At 39.1% G+C, this 22307-nt stretch overlaps 1 protein-coding gene across 3 annotated transcripts in view; it reads right to left on the bottom strand.

Annotated features, from left to right (window-relative positions):
• The window catches only part of ZNF407 (zinc finger protein 407), a 459946-nt gene that overhangs the window by 131114 nt on the left and 306525 nt on the right, over window positions 1–22307 (bottom strand). For all 3 annotated transcript variants that reach the window (XM_053571862.1, XM_053571865.1, XM_053571864.1), the window contains one exon: window positions 18821–18999. In XM_053571862.1, coding sequence (XP_053427837.1) covers window positions 18821–18999 — 179 coding nt within the window. The remainder of the gene's footprint in view (window positions 1–18820; window positions 19000–22307) is intronic.

Genomic DNA, 22307 nt, shown 5'->3' with positions numbered 1-22307 from the left:
GTGATAAAAATTTGATGAGTAAAGTGGTCCAAAATACACACTCTTTACATAGCAACCTATCCATGCTAAAAGCATGATGCTTGGGGATGAGATCACCCCAATGTGTGGAAAGACACATTAGGAATATTATGATGACTGCCTGGACATAATAAATAAGGTTAAAGGTTCTAAAAGAAGTGAAAAGAGAAATGTAAGAATTATGAATTTTATGTGGCTTTTGTCATAAGCATATGACAAAACTACTGGAGTAAAAAGAAGGTAATGAATTAAATGATGACAACCTACTCATGCAACGCAGCAGCAAAGGTCCTGAAGATGATGGGTGTTACGCAGATAATAATCGTACACTGTGATATGTGAGCGGTGGGTACTGTGTCTTATCCTGCTTCTAGGTCTAGCAAATACGATTTTTATTAGATACCCTATCTTATCCCAGGGTTTATGTATGTATGTGTGATAAATACACACACACACACACAGAGTGCAAAAAATGTATACACATTTTAAGAAAGAAAAAAACTGTATTAAAATTGTAACACTCAAGTTACATTTGACTTCTGCAATGGTAAGAGGTGCTCTAACATGACTTGTATGTATCTTTTATTAATGGTATATATTAAGTATTATAACTTTAATGCAGTTTTCTTCCTTTCTTACAATGTGTATACATTTTTTGCCATTCTCTCTAAGCAGATTAATACGTGAAATTGTACCAATTGATTCAAATTCAGTTATATAATTAAATTTTTAAAATTTGATATAAAGAATTTGGTCTTCTATTTAACAGATCACCTGCCTGATGCATCAAAAAGTAGTATTTTGCCAAGAAAATCCGACATGTGATGTGTATAAAACATGGTAGACACATTTAAAGCTTCTTAGTTTAAAGTGGGTTTTCATATATAAAACTGAATTTATTCCATTAGGATCACTTTTAAGGTCTTAATTCTCACAATTATGAAAGATCTCATCCCTGTAATAAATCCTTTATTCTATATCACTCAGAGTGGCTCTGCTTCTGTGACTGAGCCCCGACTGACAAAACACTTCTAGCTGGTGACATTTAACCCAGCAGCACACATAATACTGTCAATTATCTAGCATAAAATAATAGCGTAATAGAGGTTACCCTGAAGCCAAAGGCTGGTTTCAATCTATGGTACTAGTTTTTAAGTTTCGGTCAGTTATTTTACCTTACTTTTAAAATCTTACCATTAAATTAAAAATAATAGTAGCATAAGGTTGTTTTGAAAATTAAGTAAGAAAGTACTCTAAAAAGAATCTGATATCTGGCAAATAGTGAGTGCTTGACTAAAATATTTATCATCTATGACATGGTCAATTACTTAGAATACAATGAAGTTAACTCAACGCTACTTTCTAAATCTTTCTTACACTCTCAAGCATAGAAACCAGAGTGTTGTGGGAGCCTTCCCTGATGCCCTATAGACACAGGCTGTCTCCGCAGTGTGCCTTCCCAGAGCACCTTTGACAGCTTCCTTGTAGATCTCATACCACAAGAGCAAAATGTCCAAAATCTGGTGACAATCCAGCATGTCTGAACACAGAACTAGTTATAAATTCTCAAATGAAATTAATTTCTAGTCAAGTCATAACTTTATTTTGCAACATACTAAGAAGCAGAATATAAATCTTATGAACTCAAAGCAGTTCACAAAATCTTTCTCACCAAGTTTAAAAATTACTAATGCAGCTTCTCAATGATGTAATTCAGAAATTATCAGATAAAGTAAAAATGGTTTTTATTAATAACTTGGAAATTAATATTAAAGAAATTTTAGATCATCCCCTTTCTGCAATGGGTGGGGAACGTCCTACTCTGATTAAAGGGTAAATTCTATGCCATGAGGATTATTGTCTCTCAATTTTCTAGAATTCTATGGCGCAGATTTTAAATAAAGATTCACATGGGAGACAAAGATCCTACCTGGAACACTGCAGGACACTTACAGGACTTCTACCTGCTCAGGAGGGAGTAGCAGTGGAGCGAGAGGCACAGGGTCCAGCTCCACTGTGGGCAGCCCAGACTCATGAGGGGCAGATACCAAGCGTGCACACATGAAGTGGAGAGTGACTAAATACAAATACCCAGATAAAGGCCTGCATAGATTAACATGTTATATTTCAGGTCTATCCCAAAATCTTTAGGCCAAACATTTAATTTTATCTGTATTATGATGATAAAACATTGTTTCCTGCCCTTTGAGTGAAAATGACTATGTACGGTAATGTAATAGCTGAATATCTTGACATCTTAATGCCTAGAAGACAAACACACCCAAATCGATCTTGCCATAAATAATAAAAATACATAGCCCTGGATATCAAATGTCTTTGTCGATGCAAAAAAGATATTAAAAAAAATTGTTATGTTCAAACTGAACATAAAACATCTTAAAAATATCTAATAAATTTACTTAGATGCAGATAGAGAAACTGGAATGAAAAGAAAGGAAATATATTAAGTGTTATAACAGAATTATATCTAAAACCAAAATTACTTCTTTGACTGAGTTCTAGTTCATGGCAAAAGATTCATGATCTTGTAGCATACAACACAAAAAAATTTCATTATATACAGGGAGAAAAGGGCAGACATATGCACGAAGATGATATATTAGGAAAACATTAAAATGCAACAAAAAGCATCCCAAAGTGTTATTCAACTTCTTTTAAAGGGCCATCTTGTTTTATTTCTCTTCTGTTTTCAGCATGTTACCATATGTGCTGTATAATCCAACTTTCAACCCGAAGCCCCCAAGTACCCAGTGACACTACAGTCCTTCCAGCCTACAACCTCTCTCACCTCTCTGGTTACTCAATTTTTACTAAATCTAGTCCTCTTCAACTTGAATTTGGATCCTTCAGATTAATCATCTTCATGTGCACTTGACTTGTACAAGTTATAGCTACATTTCCATTCCCACAGCAAACACTCCTGTAAAGAGCAAGACTACTTAAAAATTAAAAGAATTTATTACAATTAAATGTGCACAAGAAGCATTCTATTTGATCCTTGATTTAAGTAAAAATCTTGCTCTGTCTAAATAACAAGGATAACGTAACAAAGCCTAATCCTATCAGTGGTTTATTTATGGAGCACCAAGGAGCACGGTGGTTCAATGTTGATTGAACACTCGATAAATATCAATAGACTCAATAAATATTTTGTTACTAACATAAAGAATGTTAAAATATGACACTGAACTACCTGGTAAGTGAGAAAGGTTATGAGTCTAATGCCTTTTTAAATAATAAAAACTGAGGTAAAGCTAACTGTGACACTACCAAATAATAAAACTTCAAGAGAAGTATTTGGGCATTTTCACATCTGTAATTTTACACTACAAGTTCTTTAAAGCAAACAGTCTACTTATTAGAAACAGTCTTGTTTCAAACCAAGAGGATAGGGTTTATAAACTTACCATTTATGTAAACATAAATATGCAAGGTGTACCAACAATCTACCAACAATGCTAATATAAAATATAATGTGAAATATCAACTCTTGTCATTCAAGAGCAGCACCTACTGGCATAACTAAAAAGAACATAGAAGATACAGACTAATTCCAGTTATATATTTCACTGATTAAACACTTACAGAGAACTGAATATGGACCAGGCACTACCTTGAATACTTGGTAAATATGAGCTTATTAATTACTCCAAGACATTTATCACTAACAGAGATTATACAAAGTTTATTCCAAGATGCAGAAGGATCTAATACATAGTTTGAAATGAAGTTTTGCAAATCATCCAAACCTATCCCTAGCCAACATCTGGAAGGAAACTGTAATTCATCCTGAGAGAGAGCAGGGAAAGAACATGAAGGAAATCCTGAAAAGTACTTTCCCCAAAAGAATATTCTCCCAATTAAGAAAAAAAATTAAATTTTATAGTTCACATCATGTGACTAAATTAATCTGTGCTGCTTGCAAAAGAACTTGCCTTTTCCTCTACAAACAGGAAATCATTTATGCTAGGTTTTTATTTTAAGCGTGCACTAAAATTATAATTTCTAACAAGAAGAAAGAATGACTCCTTGCCAATCACTCTGACATACTACTCAACAAAAGGCACTAATGGCTGTGACAAGCATGCTCGTGCCTGAGCAGAGCTTCCTGACAAGGGTGGAGGCCAGCTAGGAAAAATACCACTTTACCTGGTCAGGGCTGCACTCTGTTCTGCTGCAGTAAAAGCCGGTAGGGGGTTTAAGTGACTACTTTGCAGTGATGAATTTTCATCTATTAAAAGAATGTATCTAAGTGTTTTTAACCTTCCTTAGAAAAAATGGAAACGGTAAGAAAGTGTAAGCATATCTGTAAGTTCAAATGTTTTTCTTGATATTTTTCCTTAATAAATTCCTTTTGCAAATTTGCTCAAATGACTTAACACATTTCAGATGCTGACTAGCATGTACCATGTAATAGCTGTTTGATTTACCTAATTTTAGATGGCCAAGTCAACTACAATGTTAATACAATTTTTGTAAATGACTCTTCAACATTTCTACTTATCCCTCCTCATCACAGGTACACCTGGAATGACCCCTTATCAACCAAGACACCTGTTAGTGTCCTCTACCATGGTTGGTTGGTTTTTTTTTTTTTTTTTTTTCGAGACAGAGCCTTAAGCGTAGCCTTGGGTAGAGGGCCATGGCATCATAGCTCACAGCAACATTCAACTCCTGGGCTCAAATGATTCTCTGGCCTCTGCCTCCCAAGTAGCTGGAACTATAGGCACCTGCCACAGTGCCGGGCTATTTTTTGGTTGCAGCTGTCATTGTTGTTTGGCAGGCCCAGGCTGGATTCGAACCCGCCAGCTCAGGTGTATGAGGCTGGCGCCATAGCCACTTGAACCACAAGCGCAGAGCCAGGATCCTCTACTATGGATATGCATGGAAAGTAGAACAAATTACATATGTAGTTGTATGTAATTGTTTTTTAATATTTGTAATTTTTAAAATTGTGATTAAAATAGACCTAACCTAATATTTGTAATTTTTTTAAATTGTGATTAAAATAGACCTAACGTAAAATTTACCATCTTAACCAATTTTAAGTATAAAGTTCAGCAGCGTGAAATACCTTCCCTTTGTCGTTCCACAACTTTGTCTTCTTACAATACTACAACTCTCTACCATTTCCCTCTACCCAGCCTCTGGCAACCACGCTTTTATTTTCTTTCTCTATGATTCTAGCTACTCCAGGTACTTCATGTGTGAGTGGAATTACAGCATAATTATAATTATCAATAGAAGCCAGTCTTTTGTTACCCATTTGCTGCACTCAGCACACTGTCATCCAGGTTTATCCAGGTCATAGCGCATGCCAGAAATCCCTTCCTTTTTAAGGCTCTGTAATATTCCACTGCTGATATACACCAAATTTTGTTTATCCATTCTTTTACTCATGAACATTTGGGCAGCTTCCACTTTTAACTATTATTAATAATGCTGCTATGAACATGGATGTCTAAATATCTCTTTGAGGCCTTGCTTTCCATTCTCTTGGATATATACCCTGAAGTAGGACTACAGGGTCACATAATAATTCTTTAGTTTTTTGAAATGCTGCCATCGTGTTGCCACAGAGCTGGCCCATTTTACATCCCCTCCAAAAGTGCTTAAGGGTCCCAATGTCCATATTCCCATCAACACTTGCAGTTTTCTGTAGTTTTTATGTGAAGTATATTTCATAAGTAATAAAAAATATAATGCAAAATACTAGATTGGAGAGCACTGTCTGTCATGATGGCCCAGCTCACCAGAGCAGAATCATATCATGAGCAAAAAGTGAGAACATTTTACCATTGAATAGTACAAAGAATAAAAGAATAATAATTTTGGTGGGCACTGCATTCTAAAGGTAAATACGCATATCTCATTTTATTTACCTATTAAGTTTTTAATGGATAATTGGTATGACCAACATGAGGCACAGTAAGCTCCACCGCTTTGGAAAGGCATTCTGGAGAAAGAAAAGACAGTGACAAATAAGACAAATTCTTGATGAGTTGAAATTAGATCACAGAGTAAAGACGAGAGATGGGATACACAACACTGAAGGGAAGTACACATATCCAACTATGGCATTCTAACTGTAAAATTTAAAACCCATGTGTGTTAAATTTTAGAAACTGTTAGAGCAATACAGAGTAAAGAAATTGATCCAAAGAAATACTGCTAATGTTTCAACAAAAACGCAAGAGCAATTCAATGCAGAAAGGATAGCACTTCAAAAAACGCTGCTCCAAAAAATAAGACACTTTTTGTGCAAGAAACAAAGAACCTTCATTTACACCTTCTATGTAATATAAAATATGACTCAAAATGGATCACATACCTAAGTGTAATATGTAAAAGTATAAAGCTTCTAGAAGAGAATATGTGAGTTATTCTTTGTCATTCAAGTTAGGCAAACAGTGTTTAGATACTATATAAAAAGCATAAGCCATAAAAAAATAATAAATTGGAACTTCATATTACAAACTTCTACCTATGAAAGACAAGTGACTACCTGGGAGAAAATACATGCAAATCTTGTGTCAAAAATAAAAAAATTCACTCAAAACTTAACCCAATGAAAAATGGAACAAAATATTTCAATAGACCAATATGCAGATGTCAAATAAGCACATGAATTGATGCTTAACATTATCAGTGATCAAATACAAAGTGAAACTATGAGATACCACTAAGTGCCTAATATACTGTTGTAAAAAAGTTGACTGTGCCGCGTGCTGGTGGGGATGTGGAGTATCAGGCACGCGGAGACACTGCTGGTGTGACGATAGTACACACACACACTTGGGAAAATAGCGACACAGTTTTCTTCCAAAGTTAAATACTCACATTTCATATAGGCCAGCTGTTTCATTTCTAGGTGTAAGCCCTGAAAAATGAGACCTTCCATTATAGCATCCCCATTCATAATTGCTAGGAAGAGTAAACAACCCAGATGTGGCATTTCACTGGCTTCTACTTGGATTTCACTGAAGAGTAATGGTGTTGAGTACCGCATTTCCATACTTCGAAACGGTTTACTGACCATTTGCATATCATCTTTGGGGAAATGGCTATTCTGAGCCTTTGCCCATTTTAAATTAGATTATTTGCCTGCTATTGCTGAGTGGTAAGGGTGTCTTGTTTATTCTGGAGACAAGCCCTTTATGAGAGAGATTTACAAATATTTTCTCCCATTTCATAGGTTTTCCTTTCATCTGTTGGATGGTGTCTTTTGAAGCACAAAAGTTTTAAACTTTGATGAAGTTCAATTTATCTAGTTTTTTTTTTTTTTTCATTTGTCATTTGTACTTTTGGTGTTACCTTCAAGAAACAATTGCTTAACTCAAGGTCACAAAGTTTTATTTGCATGCTTCCTTCTAAGGGTTTCGCTGTTTTAGTCCTCATCTTTAGGGCTGAGGTGATTTATGCAGATAGATGGAGAATAGCTGCATGCTCACAGGACACCATGAGCCCCTGCACCTCCACATGTGTCAGCGGAGGGGGCTGGGTGTGCAGGTGCACAGGGGCAGTGAGCACACAGTGCTCGCACCCTGCTTTATAGATATAATTCTGCAATCTAAGAAGTCAGGGCTCCCAAAGAAAACAGAAGAGGACCCTAGAGTATGTATGCCAGTACCAGAAAACTAAGACACCCACAGGGGGGTAGGCCTCATGCAAGGGCACAGGCGCCCACCTGGAAGCAGGCAGTGGCCAAACCTGGAGTGGTCCGAGCCAGAAAGTAACAATGGCTTTGAATTGTAAACCACAGAATAAAATAAGTCCATACCGATGGCTATCCATATGATCTAAAAGTATCTACCCAAGATACATATTGATGAAAAAGGGAAACACAGTAAGTGTACAGTAAAGAAGTCTGGACCCCTGCCTACTCCTCGGGTCCAGGTTAACATCTTCAGTCATAATGCACAAAGTGGTCCCAAAACTTCTTGGTACCAGAGGATAGTTTCATGCAAGATAATTTTTCCATGAACTGGGGGTGGGGGTGGGGTGGGGTTCAGGATGATTCGAGTGCATTGCATTTATTGTGCACTTTATTTCTATTATTGTTACATTGCAACATATAATGAAATAATTATACAGCGCACTATAATGCAGAATCAGTGGGAGCCCTGAGCTTGTTTTCCTGCAACTAGATGGCTCAATCCTATATTTGCAGTTTCTCCCCAGCACTGCCATCACTGTATTAGCTGTGCCTCAGACCATCAGGCATTAGATTCTCAGAAGGAGCATGGGCTGGTACTCCTATGAGAATGTAATGTTTCTGCTGATCTGATGGACGCAGAGCTCTGGTGGTGATGCAAGCAATGGGAGCTGCTGTAAATACAGACGAAGCTTTGCTTGCCCACCCACCACTCACCTCCTGCTGTGCAGCCTGGTTCCTAACTGGTCCATGGCCTGAGGGTTGGGGACAGCAGCCCTACATGACACACATATCTTCTCGAGTCTTCTTTTCTTTTCTTTTTTTTTTTTTTAGAGACAGAGTCTCACTTTATTGCCCTCAGTAGAGTGCTATGGCATCACAGCTCACAGCAACCTCCAACTCCTGGGCTTAGGCGATTCACTTGCCTCAGCCTCCCGAGTAGCTGGGACTACAGGTGCCCGCCACAACACCCGGCTATTTTTTGTTGCAGCTTGCCCGGAGCTGGGTTTGAATCTGCCACCCTCAGTATATGGGGCTGGCACCCTACCCACTGAGCCACAGGCACCACCCCTCAAGTTTTCTTGTATAGCCTCAATCATCAAATCATAAATAAATATTAGGCTAATCTAGTCCATATTATGTAAAAGGAATGAAAACCTGTCATGGATCAGAAAAGAGTAAAAATTCATGACAGCTAAAGACAATGTGGGTTCCTGGGCGGAATTCTGGGAAAGAAAAAGGTGTGAGTGGAAAAAGGGACAAACTCTGAATAAAACATAGTATGGAAAACAGCATTATACCAATTCAAATTTCCTTGGTTTTCATAATTGTAGCATGGTTGGGGACAGTGGGTGAAAAATATATGGGATCTCTCTATACTACAACTTTTCCATAAGTTTAAAATTATCGAAAATAAAAACTTAAAAGAAACAAAGTAAACTTGTTAAATGATAATCTTACTACAAATAGAAATGACTAAAACTGCAAAAGAGTAATAATGTGTATTATTTCATATTCTAAACTAAATTTCAAAGTTAATTAAATAATATATCTAAATTTTTCTAATAATTTGAAAAACTTACATGCTATTCTTCAATAAATGGTTTCAAATGAAGCAGAAATCTAGTTACGCAGTATTAGAAATAGGACTTTGTCAACACTTACTTTGTTTCCCTCATATAAAACTGCCTTTTAGTTGAGGTCAAAATATGTGTGTAAATTTTTAAAATATATAAGTTATATTGAATTAAATAGTTGATAAAAGGTCTATGAAGTAAAAACCACATCAATTACCTGATAAAATCATACTGCCCCCACTATAACTTTCCATAATCAATTTTTTCCCATAAAATTTTGATAAATGAAGTTGTCAAGGGGGATAAGATCACAATCTTGATTCCTTTAAAAAATTTTTTTAAAACTATTTTAACTTTCAGAATCCAGTTCATGAATGCTGCAAATGTTAGTCCTGATACGATCACAACTGTGCCCAGTGAGGAGGCAATCAGCCACCCTGTACCCCTGTGACCTTGCTGTAGCAGGAAGGGGTCCCAGGAAGCGCTCATGCCGTGCCAAATGATTCAGGCAGATCACGCTTGGCCAGGCCTTGACGGAAGAAGAGAACAGAGTTTATCCCTAGAAAAAATTTAAACATTACTTCAAAAATTTTCATTAAGATCATGTAAGGAGATGACGAGCCTGAGTTATGTGAGGGCCTGGGATCCATCAAAAATAGTGATTTTTTTTTTTTAATTTTTTTTATCGCTGTGGATTCATTAAGAGTATAAGAAACCAGGTTACATTTTGCAATAAATGATTGCATTTATTAGGTAAAGTCTCTCTTATAATTGTGTCTTGTCCCTAAAAGGTGTGTCGCACACCAAGACCCCCCACCCCCCTCCCTCCTTCCCTCTCACTGCTCTTCCTTTCGCCCACCCCCCTCCCTCCTTCTCTCTCTCTCCGCTCTCCCCTTTCCCGTCCCCCAACTCCCCCATGTACTAGGTCCTCATATCAAGGGCCTATTAATTGCCCTCATATCAAAATTAAGTACATATGGATTTTCATAAATTTCAGATTATCTACAGCCAATCCTGTTAGGTGTTACTAAGAAAAGCTGTGTTTTACTTGTGTACTCTGACTTTATTTTAAATGTTGTAACTGCCATTAAGGGATTCACAGAACATTGAAATATATACTAGATAGTTCTTTCTTTTTTTTCAGGAGGATGTTTTAAAAATATGAGGAATAGTAGATGACATGTGAAGAAGAGAAATAATTCAAATAAATTGTTTCAGTGATAAAAATTTCTACTCTGGGGTGGCGCCTGTGGCTCAACCGAGTAGGGCGTGGGTCCCACATGCCGGAGGTGGCAGGTTCAAACCCAGCCCCGGCCAAAAACTGCAAAAAAAAAAAAAAAAAGTTTCTACTCTGAAAAGTTTTAAATAGACCTTGTCTAGCCCTAATGTTAGTATGTGCTCAGAATGCCACACTAATATATGTGTGACTGCTCACATACACACATAGATACGTACGTTGTTATGAGATTTATTACTCTTAATAGCAATGTGAAATAAATACAAGAGATCACATCTGTCCTTTCCATCTACGTTGCTACTGTTGAAATACAATAACAAAATCTAGTACTTTTTCCCTTTGAAGAAAATCGTAACATCAATAGTAACTTTCTAAAGTCCACACCCAAGCCTGGCGTGGTGGCTCACACCTGTAATCCTAGTACTCTGGGAGGCCGAGGCAGGTGGATTGCCTGAGCTCATGGTTTCAAAACCAACCTGAGCAAGAGTAGACAATGTCTCTCAAAACAGTCGGGCATTGTGGTGGACGCCTGTAGTCCCAGCTGAGACAAGAGAAATCATTTGAGTCCAAGAGTTTAAGGTTGCTGTGAGTTATGACTCTACTAAGGGTGACAAAGTGAGATTCTGTCTCAAAAAAAATCTAAAAAATAAAGTCCCCACTGAGGCTTCTTCCTTGGACTCAATTTACCCATCTGTCTGCATAGCAGGCTCTGTACTGTAAGGCAGCAGGGGCAGGTCTGTGAGAACCTACCACAGTGTTTTTAAATTATTAGATCCTTCTACTTCCAGACACATGCGTTCAGACAATGGGAAATCTTGAGACTCCAAGCTTTCAGGGTTTCCCTCATAAGAATTTCATTAGGCCATTGACTATTTTAAAGCTCCTGTAAATATGGGATTATGTAGTTGGCAGCTCTTAAAGATAGTCACGGAGTTTCTTCAGCCACACTGTGGTTATGCATCCTCAGGCAATTTAACCTCCATAAGATTTCATTTTTAAAAATTGATAAATTGGGGACTTGGCGCCCATAGCACAGTGGGTTCCGGCACCAGCCACATACACCTGGCTGGTGGGTTCAAACCCGGCCCGGGCCAGCTAAACAATGACAACCGCAACAAAAAAATAGCCGGTGTCATGGTGGGTGCCTGTAGTCCCAGTTACTTGGGAGGCAAGAGAATCACTTAAGCCCAAGAGTTTGAAGTTGCTGTGAGCTGTGATGCCAAGGCACTCTAACGAGGATGACATAGTGAGACTCTGTCTCCAAAAAAAAAACATTAACTAGGAAATGATACCTAGCAAAGAGATTTGTTTTGAGGATTTAATGACCTAGTGAAAAGTTTTGCACAGAAACCATAACTACCCTTCCTTTTCCTTTTTTTGTAATTGAAAAGGCAAAATGTGACAACGTTAAAAATTGAGTTCTTCATTCTATTTACTATTAATCACTTAAAATAGGAAACCAACCTACAAACCACCGGATTCCTCTAGACCAGCGGTTCTCAACCTGTAGGTTGTGACCCACAGGAACTGTACTAAAGGCTCGCGGCATTAGGAAGGTTGAGAACCACTGCTCTAGACCCATCCGGATCACCCTCTTTTGTAGCAATGTGGGAAGGAAGGGGCAGAGAGTGGGCAGACAGGCAGGGGTGAGTGCTTCCCGGCACTACTCCACGGTGTATGGTGTATGCAGATAAAGGAAGTTTTTGTACATATTAAAGAAAATGTAGAAAGAATATATTTATTCTTAAACAGATTAAATGTTGAAATTTTTAAGTGTATACTGAGAATATTTTGAAAAACAATTGCAGTGTATTATTCAATAAAAGAGAAATGGTAATCTGTTTAAAGGTCTGCTTAACTTCTCAGTAAATAGTACATTTACTGATAAACATCCACAAATGAGATTGTCCTGGATACCAATTATATTATTGAAAAAAATGTAGGCTGATGAAAAATATTGCTTTGATATTATTCACCCAGTGACTACAAAGTCCGTCTTAGGAACTCTAACAGGGAGGAGAGAGTGAAGAGAAATACCAGCTACCAAAATACCAGAGTCACTGAGCCATGATGGACATTGAGGACACTGCTACCGCAGAAGGTGCGAGAGTATTCAGACAGGAGTTTGAAAAGACAAAGGCATTTAAAAGCAGTTAAGAAAAATAGTAAATTAACCCATAGATGATGTCTGAGGTTAAAGAATCAAATTGTTGAACTGTTAATTATTTTAGGAAGTCTTTTGTTAGTGGTGAAGTATCAGGAGATTAGAAAACAAGGAATCCAGTCTGAAGGTTAAAAAGAAAGAGGGGAGAGGCTGAAAATTATAGACCTGTAAGTCTAACATCTATATTAGGAAATAAATTTGAGATGATACTTATGGATGAGCCTAATGATACATCTGGAGAAGTACAATTTAATAGGAGTGAGTCAGCATGGATTTACCAAAGGCAATCATGTCAGAAAAAATGTGTTCCTTTTTAGGTTGAAGTAATAATTGGTCTATGTAAGGGAGAACCAATGAGAAACTGTCAGGATTTTCTGAGGTTTTTGGACCTTTTCGTAAAATGAATTATTGTATAAAATGTCATGACATGTGTCAGAGGATCCAACTAACAAAAGGGGATGAAAGCAACTGCGTTAAAAATAGAGAGCCATGGAGGGTTTAGGAGAAGACGCCCTTCCCCAGGCTCTAGGCATTGGAACACTGATGATGCTAATTAACAATAAAGCAAATCCCTTCTATCAGGAAATTTGAACATTTTGCTAAATAAGAGGGAATGGTTAAGACAAAAGACTATAATTGTTCTACCTTAACTGCAATAGAATAAGTAAATGGGCTCAGGGTTGATTATGAAATTTAATTTGTCTAAGGATAAAGTGATACACTTGGGTAGAAATAAAAAAGCAAGTAAATATATTTCAAATGGTACTGAATTAGTTTCCATTAGGAAGAAAGAGGGACTTAAGGTTTTGATAGGAGTCAAACTTTCACATTCTTATTCTTATAACTGGGTAAAAGATCAGTGGTAGAGAACACAGATAGATGTTATAAAGAATACAAAAATAAAGTATGAAATGAAAATCTTAATTTGTGAAGTGAGTATGATAAATTTGTGTGCTATCAGTGCAAGCAATAATTTAATGTACATTTAAAACATAACGTATATAAGAACTAATGAAAATAAAATCAATTTGAATGTGATACAAAAGTATGACAGTAGAAAAATAAAGAAAATCGAGAAAAACACCATATCATCATTTAATGCTTAATTTTCCCCTAAGAGAAAACACCATTTGTCGTTACGTTTAGGAAAGACGCAAAGATGTACTACATGTGAAGTCTCAGCTTCTCGTAGCTATGGAATAACTAAGTCAATCTCACAGCTTTGACGCAGTACTTAACTGCTTACTTAGAAAATAACCATTCCACCCCAGACTTTTTAGTGAGCATTTATTCATGAGCAATGGGCATTACTTCAATAGTGAACAGGACCTTTGAGCTGCAAAGGCCCAACTGTAAATCTGTCACTCGAAATAGATGAGAAAAAACATCTTCTCAGGCACAATCAGTCCAGACTCAGCAGCTCCCCTCAGCTCTCTCCTCTAGCCGTTTCTATCTTCATCCCAGCCTGAGGACCCCTTCTGAGGGGTTTTGTTCACATCGATCTGAGATAAACTGCTGAAGACCATGCAGACAGGTACACTCACAGGCACTTGTGTCGCAAACACGGACACACCTTCAACCCTTTCTCAAAGTACAGTGATTGACTAGTTAGGTAGCTGACTCACAGATCCGAGAGATGGCAGAAATACAATGGCTAAAACCACAGAAATTTTTGAGAGGAAATGAATTTCACTAAATAGATGAACAATTAGAATGTACAATGACATAATTCTGACCACTTTCCAATTTGATGTCAGTTTTGTGGGGATTAACATTATTATAAAACACCACGTTAGGTCTGGATTACAAACCTGTATGAACCTCTTTAGAAATCAGGAGGGGGAAAGTGTTGAAACAAAAGAGGACACAGATAAGAGTGTACAACTCATAGGAGAGAGTTCGATGGATTTTCGAACTCGATTTGGATTAAAACCCAGAATGTCCCTAGCACCACTGTGCCTCACACCAGTGACTGATATCCACAAGGAAGACACCCTCTGACTTCTAACATTATAGATTAGTTTTATCTGCTTTAATAGTTAATATAAAGAGAATAATAGAGAATGTACTTATCTATGGCTGGCTTGGTTCATCTACTGATAAGACTGTGAGATTTAATTAATGATGCTGCTGTAGTTGGAATTCATTCATTCTCACTCAGGTAGAGCAACCCATTATAGAAATATACAACCTTTATACATTCTACTTGATGGACGTTTGGGTAGTTTTGACTATGATGAATATATCATTAATTACCTTAAGTATAAAAATTAAAGTGAAAAATTTTCATCTAAAAGAATTAAACTCTCCCAAAAGATAAAGAAATAAAATGCAAAGATGTCAGATATAGAAGAAAGCTGGTGTGGCAATTCTAATATGAGACACGGAACTATGGTGAAATATGCTGCTAAAGATACAAAAAAATTCATAATTATAAGGGATACGTGCATATTCTTTATCACATATGTGTATAAACTGATCCTAAAGTTCTTAGTATCTAGCGATGTATCTTCAAAATATTTAAATCCATAATTAACAAAATTTTAAGAAGAGCCAAATCCAGAATTGTCAATATGGCTCCCTTAGTAGTTGATAGAATCAGCATTTAAAAAAAAAAAAAAATCAGTAAAAACAGAGAGGACCTGAAAAGCACAGTACATAAACTCGATGGAGTAGCTGACACACAGGGACACAGATGAGCACCACACAACCATCGTATTTACATAACTTGCTAGTGTGTGCCAAACATTTACCAAAATTCTCTGTTTAAGGGACATAAGGAAAACCTACACATATTTCAAAGGATTCAAATAATTCAGATTACATTGTACAAACATAGTAAACGTAAGCTAGATATTGATTTCTATTACTATTTCAAAAGTTAATATAAAGATAACTAAAAAATACCAAAGTGCTTAGAAATTAAATACTACATTTCTAAATAACCCATGGTTTAAAAAAATAAATAAATCGCTTTTGTGTTCCAAATAAGGCTACAACTAAAATCAGACCTCACATACAGCTCTGGAGTAAGAGATGGGAAATGATACCCACATCATTTTTTTAGTTGCCAAAAAGGACTGAGAAAAAAATACAATGAATCATTGAGTTCTGCTCCAGAGAGGCAACTCGGAGCAGCTGTGGGCCTGAGTGTCACCGCACTGGGCAGCACCACAGCACCGTCTCCATTGCCACCTGAAGAGAGCAGAAACCGAGGCCCAAGGAGTTAGTTTCCAAAGACAGGGAGGGAAAGGGAAGGCTTGCACCAGAGCCTGCCCTCCCCACAGGCCATGCCCACAGAAACACAGAGCAGCAGCGCTGGCAGGGACTGAGTTCAAGGCCAAGGAGCCTGGAGCTCAGAGAAGTCCAGAGACGCCACCCGACAAGGTGACACAGGGGACTTGAATTGGTCCCCAGTTTTGTGGAAACTGCATTATTATATTACCTACACAAGGGCAGCTTTACACCAGTGTGGGGACTCCAAGGGAGTGGCGCAACCACAGAAACCCTTTCTGAAATGAAGCAAATAAAAATAAAATACTTTAGTGTATAAATTTCCAAATGTTTTCTCAACCAAAATTTAAATTACCTCAACCAGACTGCACTTACAGTATTTCTCCACTGGGGTTGTCAGAGGCTTTCCTTCTAATGATGCCTGAAACAAATAGGTGGTGCAGCCAGATCAGGACTGGCGAGCTGACTGAGGGGTGGGGTAGTTTCAAACTCAACCTTTTACTAAAAGAACTACATAACACACATCACTGAATTTTGGGTCATGAAACTCTCATCCTGCTTTTATTGTTTCCAGCAGAAAACGCAGCCAAAAGCATCCTTCAGGGACCCAGCCCACCTTGGGCGCTCCACCACTGCTTGTCATTTTCTGCCATGTCCATCAGAGTTCCTCACCTCTGGTGTCTGAAACGACCATCCCCAACATGTAATGAGAACAACAACAATTTGACTAAAATATTACCGGAAATGCATCACACAGGATTTAGAATTACCAGGTTAAAAAGAAGTCAGTCCAAAAAGGTTTGCCTTTTTAAAGTTTTATCTGAATGAGCTAAATCTCATCTCAGGGAAATATTACTGAGAAGCAATACTGTCCCACCCGGGGAGAACAGAGGCAATCCCCCCTTTCATATCACCTGAACTTCTTACATGAAAATACTTAGGAATGCTAGGACTTAGGTAGCACAATGTTCATAGCAGAATTATAATGTTAAAGAGGAAACTCGGACTACAGTTTTAGACAGGACTATAATGTGAGCCTCACACACTCACATAAAGGAACTAGGATGATTTTTCTTACCATCTGCCTTTGGTCACTGATGAGATCTCACAAGGTATCACCAAGTTACACCCAGCACCACTAGTGCAGTGAGGAGTGCTAGCATCACTAGTACAGTGTCCTGCCTCACGGGGCAGGATGACAAAGTCAGGTGTTTCCAGGGTCTGCAATTACCTTTCCTCCCCTTTCTTGGGCATTTGTTTCCTTCGGAACTTAGAGATACTTTATTTTAGGGAAAGCCCATGCTTGGTGTCTAATGGGTACATGGAAGGGGAAGCTAACGTACACGCCGCAGCCCTGCCCCCACAGAAGGCAGAGCGCGGACCTCGGAGAGCAGCCTCGGCTGACAGCCCACTGCCGATCCCGCTCCCGGGGCTCGGAGGCTTTCTGGCATCTGTATCATCATGTTTTCATATTTATGAAGAACCAATGGAGGATATTTCAACTGGACTTTATCTGTTTTTGTGAACTAAAGCTGATAAACTGTCTAGTTTAAAACCTCTACAGTGACTACCACACTGAAATGGAAAGAGCAGAGACCTCTTGTTTTTGTTTGTTTTCCAAATAAACAAAAATGGGTTTATTTGCCCATTATTTAAATAAGCTGATGACATGAACATAAATTGAGAAATCTGAAAGAACACATCAGCAAAAATACAATAATAACCTTACCTCTATACATTGTCAAATGCCTTAAGGATATTATTCTAACTTAAAGTACTCATCAAGTTCTATTTCCTTTAGAGTAGGTATTATACGAGCAAACAGTGCTTAAACGTGGAGCCCTGCATTTCTGGTGTGATTTCCCATCCCAATCCCCACACCGCTACCGTGGCAAACAACCCCTCTGTGTTGCATCGGATGGGCAGGAAATGTTCTGGCTAATGGTTTCATAACCATTACCTTTTTGAATTCTCACACTGACCCCATTAGATCAGCACTCTCACACAGACAGCATGTATGAGAGAGCTGAGGCTTGGTGAGGTCAGCCTGCCTGAGGTCACGCGGCCAATAAGAGGAGAGTTCGAGTTTAAAAGTAGCTCTCACTGGTCCCAAAGCATCTGCCCAAGGCACAGCCACGCTCAGCTGGCAGTTCTCAAATACAGCACTGCTTGGCCTCGGTCTTGGAACACTTGTCCACATTCACTCCAGGAGAAGGGCCTCCTCAAATAGGTCCCCATGCCCATAACCCATCATTTTGCTTTTCTTCATAATAAGAATTCAACACTAAGGAATACTGGTTAATTAAACAAACTATTGGGCCAGAGAGGAACAGGCCGCTTTACTGTGCAGCTGTTGCTACACCTCTGACGCCTGTGATCGAGGGGCCACAGTCACCATCTGCACTTTCCCTACCTGGTGACAGGCTCCCCTAATTTCTGGGAAATGGGTGCTCCTGAGTAACCTCAAGTTGCCTGACTTACTCTCCTCAGTCACAGGCCACATTCTTTTCAGGTATTCACTGTAAAGGGGACAGGGCATAACATTTAATCACAAACATTTTTTGAAAAACAAAAATAAAAATTTTACCAATTAGTCAACATATGAAGCTCAAACAGCTACTCTCATTTCAGTTCAACGATGTTTCAAATATTTGTTATTAACTTTGCTATCCTAGGAAAATTACTTTGTCAGATTTGCTTTTTTGATAGAATACAGTTGGAAAGGCCTGTTTTCACAGTTGAATGGGATAAGACTGGAAGGTACTTTTTTGTAGGTCTTGAGGCAGATACTATCACATACTCTGCTCCGTTAAAATAAATGATGGCAATGTAAATATAATTTATAACTGCTGTGATCAAGTAAATTAAATCCTGCTAAACACAGCAAGCACTGTGCAACAGTCTCAGCTCCTTACCAGCGTGCAGGTAAGCCAGGTCAGGGTTTTCGATGTCAGGGTGCTGCTCTTTCAGATGGTTTCGAAATTCCACAGGGACGTTGGTCCCATAGTCACATTTGGGACAGTTGTACATCTTGACCCCTTCATGTTTGCCCGTATGTAAAATGTGTTTGCGGATATTCTCAGCACAGTTTGATCTGCCAAATAAGAAAGAAAAGTAAATGTAATTAAGGCCACATCAATAGCATGACCCCACAAACGACGACACAGACGTCTCAGCCAACCCTTGTGTGGTTCTCTCCACATGCTGGGTACTCTTCTGAATGCTGTGCTCCTATGACAGTTAACTTACGGAGTACAGTAACATTATGAGGCTGGCAGTTTTTATACCTACTGTTAACTTCTAAGTTGGTCTTTTATGTTAGCAATTCATTTCTATGTAGGACTGGAAACAGAAAAATCCCAACTTCTGTAATTTTAATATCAAATTATTCTGGCACCACTTGAGGGCAATGAAGAATTTGCTCATCCTTGAAAAAATACTTGCCACCACTGAGGGGTGGTACAAAAGGAAAACGTTGTCACCTTCACTGAATTTAGAGCATTCAGGAAACAAACATGCATTTGCTTTTAAGTTCTTTCAAGTGAGATGCTTCTAAGTACGACTCTAAAACAGGTTGAATACAGAAGCATAGCTACAGACAGTCCCGGCCCCAGTGCCGACATCTGGGCAGTATGTTAGTTCTCTGTGACAGGGGAGGCCTTCACAGAAGAGAGTGGAGAACAGAACCCAGGACACAGATGGCACACACCAAACTGCTGCTGTTGCTGAAAACAGGCCTGCGCTCCTTTGTTTTCCTGCAGAATTAGATATGCAAGGCCTGAAATAATCAGAAAAGTGGGACAGGGATGATGCCTTTTGTTGCAAACTATTCTGCTGCTTCTGCTGGCCCTGAAACACCTGTGCACCCAAGACTGCACACCTAGACCCTCTGAACACACAAGACTGTACGCCTAGACCCTCAGAACACGCAAAACTGTACACCTAGACCCTCCGAACACACAAGATTGTACGTCTAGACCCTCCGAACACACAGGCTGTACACCTAGACCCTCCGAACACCCATGACTGTACACCTAGACCCTCTGAATACACAAAACTGTACACCTACGACCTCCGAACACACAAGACTGTACACCTAGACCTTCCGAACACCCAAGACTGTACGCCTAGACCCTCTGAACACACAAGACCGTACGTCTAGACCCTCCGAACACAGAAGACTGTACACCTAGACCCTCCGAACACCCAAGACTGTACACCTAGACCCTCTAAACACACAAGACTGTACGCCTAGACCCTCTGAACACACAAGACTGTATGCCTAGACCCTCCGAACACCCAAAACTGTACACCTAGACCCTCCGAACACACAAGACTGTACACCTAGACCCTCTGAACACACAAGACTGCATACCTAGACCCTCTGAACACACAAGACTGTACGCCTAGACCCTCCGAACACCCAAAACTGTACACCTAGACCCTCCGAACACACAAAAATGTACACCTAGACCCTCTGAACACACAAGACTGCACACCTAGACCCTCTGAACACACAAGACTGTATGCCTAGACCCTCCGAACACACAAAACTGTACACCTAGACCCTCTGAACACACAAGACTGCACGCCTAGACCCTCTGAACACACAAGACTGTACGCCTAGACCCTCTGAACACACAAAACTCTACACCTAGACCCTCTGAACACACAAAACTGTACGCCTAGACCCTCTGAACACATAAGACTGTACGCCTAGACCCTCTGAACACACAAGACTGTACGCCTACACCCTCCGAACACACAACACTGTATACCCAGACCCTCTGAACACACAAGACTGTACGCCTAGACCCTCTGAACACACAAGACTGTACACCTAGACCCTCAGAACACCCAAGACTGCACGCCTAGACTTCTGAACACACAAGAGTGCACATCTAGACCCTTCTGAACACAGAAAATGGCACACCCAGACTCTTTCTGAACATGCAGTTGTTTTTCTTTAGTCTTTGTCTTTTTTTTTTGTAGAGACATAGTCTCACTGTACCGCCCTTGGATAGAGTGCCATGACGTCACACAGCTCATAGCAACCTCTAACTCTTGGGCTTACGCGATTCTCTTGCCTCAGCCTCCCAAGCACCTGGGACTACAGGCGCCTGCCACAACGCCCAGCTATTTTTTGGTTGCAGTTTGGCCGGGGCTGGGTTTGAACCCGCCACCCTCGGCATATGGGGCTGGCACCCTACTCACTGAGCCACAGGTGCCGCCAGTCTTTGTTACTTTTAGAACACCAATGAAAAGAGCTCTATACCAATTCTATCAGATGGTAAGGGATTATCTAGAAAGAAATAAACAAAAAATATGGCTGAAATTTTAAATGCCAGAAGAAAATAGAGCAAGGTGTGTATCAATATTCCTGAAGGTACTGCTGAAGAACAAAGTCCAGCAAGATGTGCATTGAACATCTCTGTCCAATTAAGGCAGTTAGTGGACACCTCTCACAGTTCACTTCAGAGTATGGAAGGCCCTAGAAGAAAGTTCATGTAGGTCACGTTGCTGGAACAGTTACAATTGGAATCACGTTGGGGCATAATATTCACTGACAATATAATGTTTGTTTTTCAGGGACTACACCCTGAGAAATACTGGTCAAGAAAGCAAAATGGCCGTGATCACTGATCTCACACTAGAGGTCCTACTACTCACATGGAAGGGCAGGAAATCGGTTATAGATTCAAAGACTCGTGAATATGGTGTCTATGCACTCATGACAAGGGAGTGCGGAGAACTATACCCCAAGCAAGGCAGGGCTAATTAAAATGGCACCCAGAACATTATTCTATGGATGGAGGGGACAGGGACACCCTCATACGTCACTCCTCAAAAATGGGCGTCCTGGAGGAGGGAACAGTCCTGTAACAGAACTGGACCCAAGATGGCCCTCAGAAAAGTGCCAGGGCTTCCCCCTCTCTGGGCAGGGTCTGACATCACAGGCACATTATTAAATAAATATAATGCATCTCATTAAATCTGACACATTAAATCCCTTTATGCCCAGGAAAAAAGACTAGAAAGAAACTCATCAAAATATTATGGCAGCTGTATTGCAATACTATCTCTCTTTAGTTTTCTAAATAGACGTTAATGATTTATATATTTAAAAACTTGAAACAACACTATCACCTTTTATGGGTCTTAAAAAAAAAACAATAACAAGAACAAGAAGAACTGAAATAACAGAGATTTTCCCAGTTATTTTCAACTTGCTTTGGGAGAAGGCTCTGTCACGCTGGATGTTAAGTCTGTCTTAGAACTTAGACTAAATATATGTAAGGTAATTAGCAAAAACATGCATATGTAGCATATTTTGTATGTTACTTCTGAATTACCAAATTTGTGTTTAATGTACATTCCCTATTGTTAATTAACAATTATTCT

The sequence above is a fragment of the Nycticebus coucang genome, chromosome 19, assembly GCF_027406575.1.
Source record: "Nycticebus coucang isolate mNycCou1 chromosome 19, mNycCou1.pri, whole genome shotgun sequence".
In the NCBI taxonomy this organism is placed as follows: Eukaryota; Metazoa; Chordata; class Mammalia; order Primates; family Lorisidae; genus Nycticebus; species Nycticebus coucang.
This window is presented reverse-complemented; position numbering and strand designations above follow the sequence as displayed.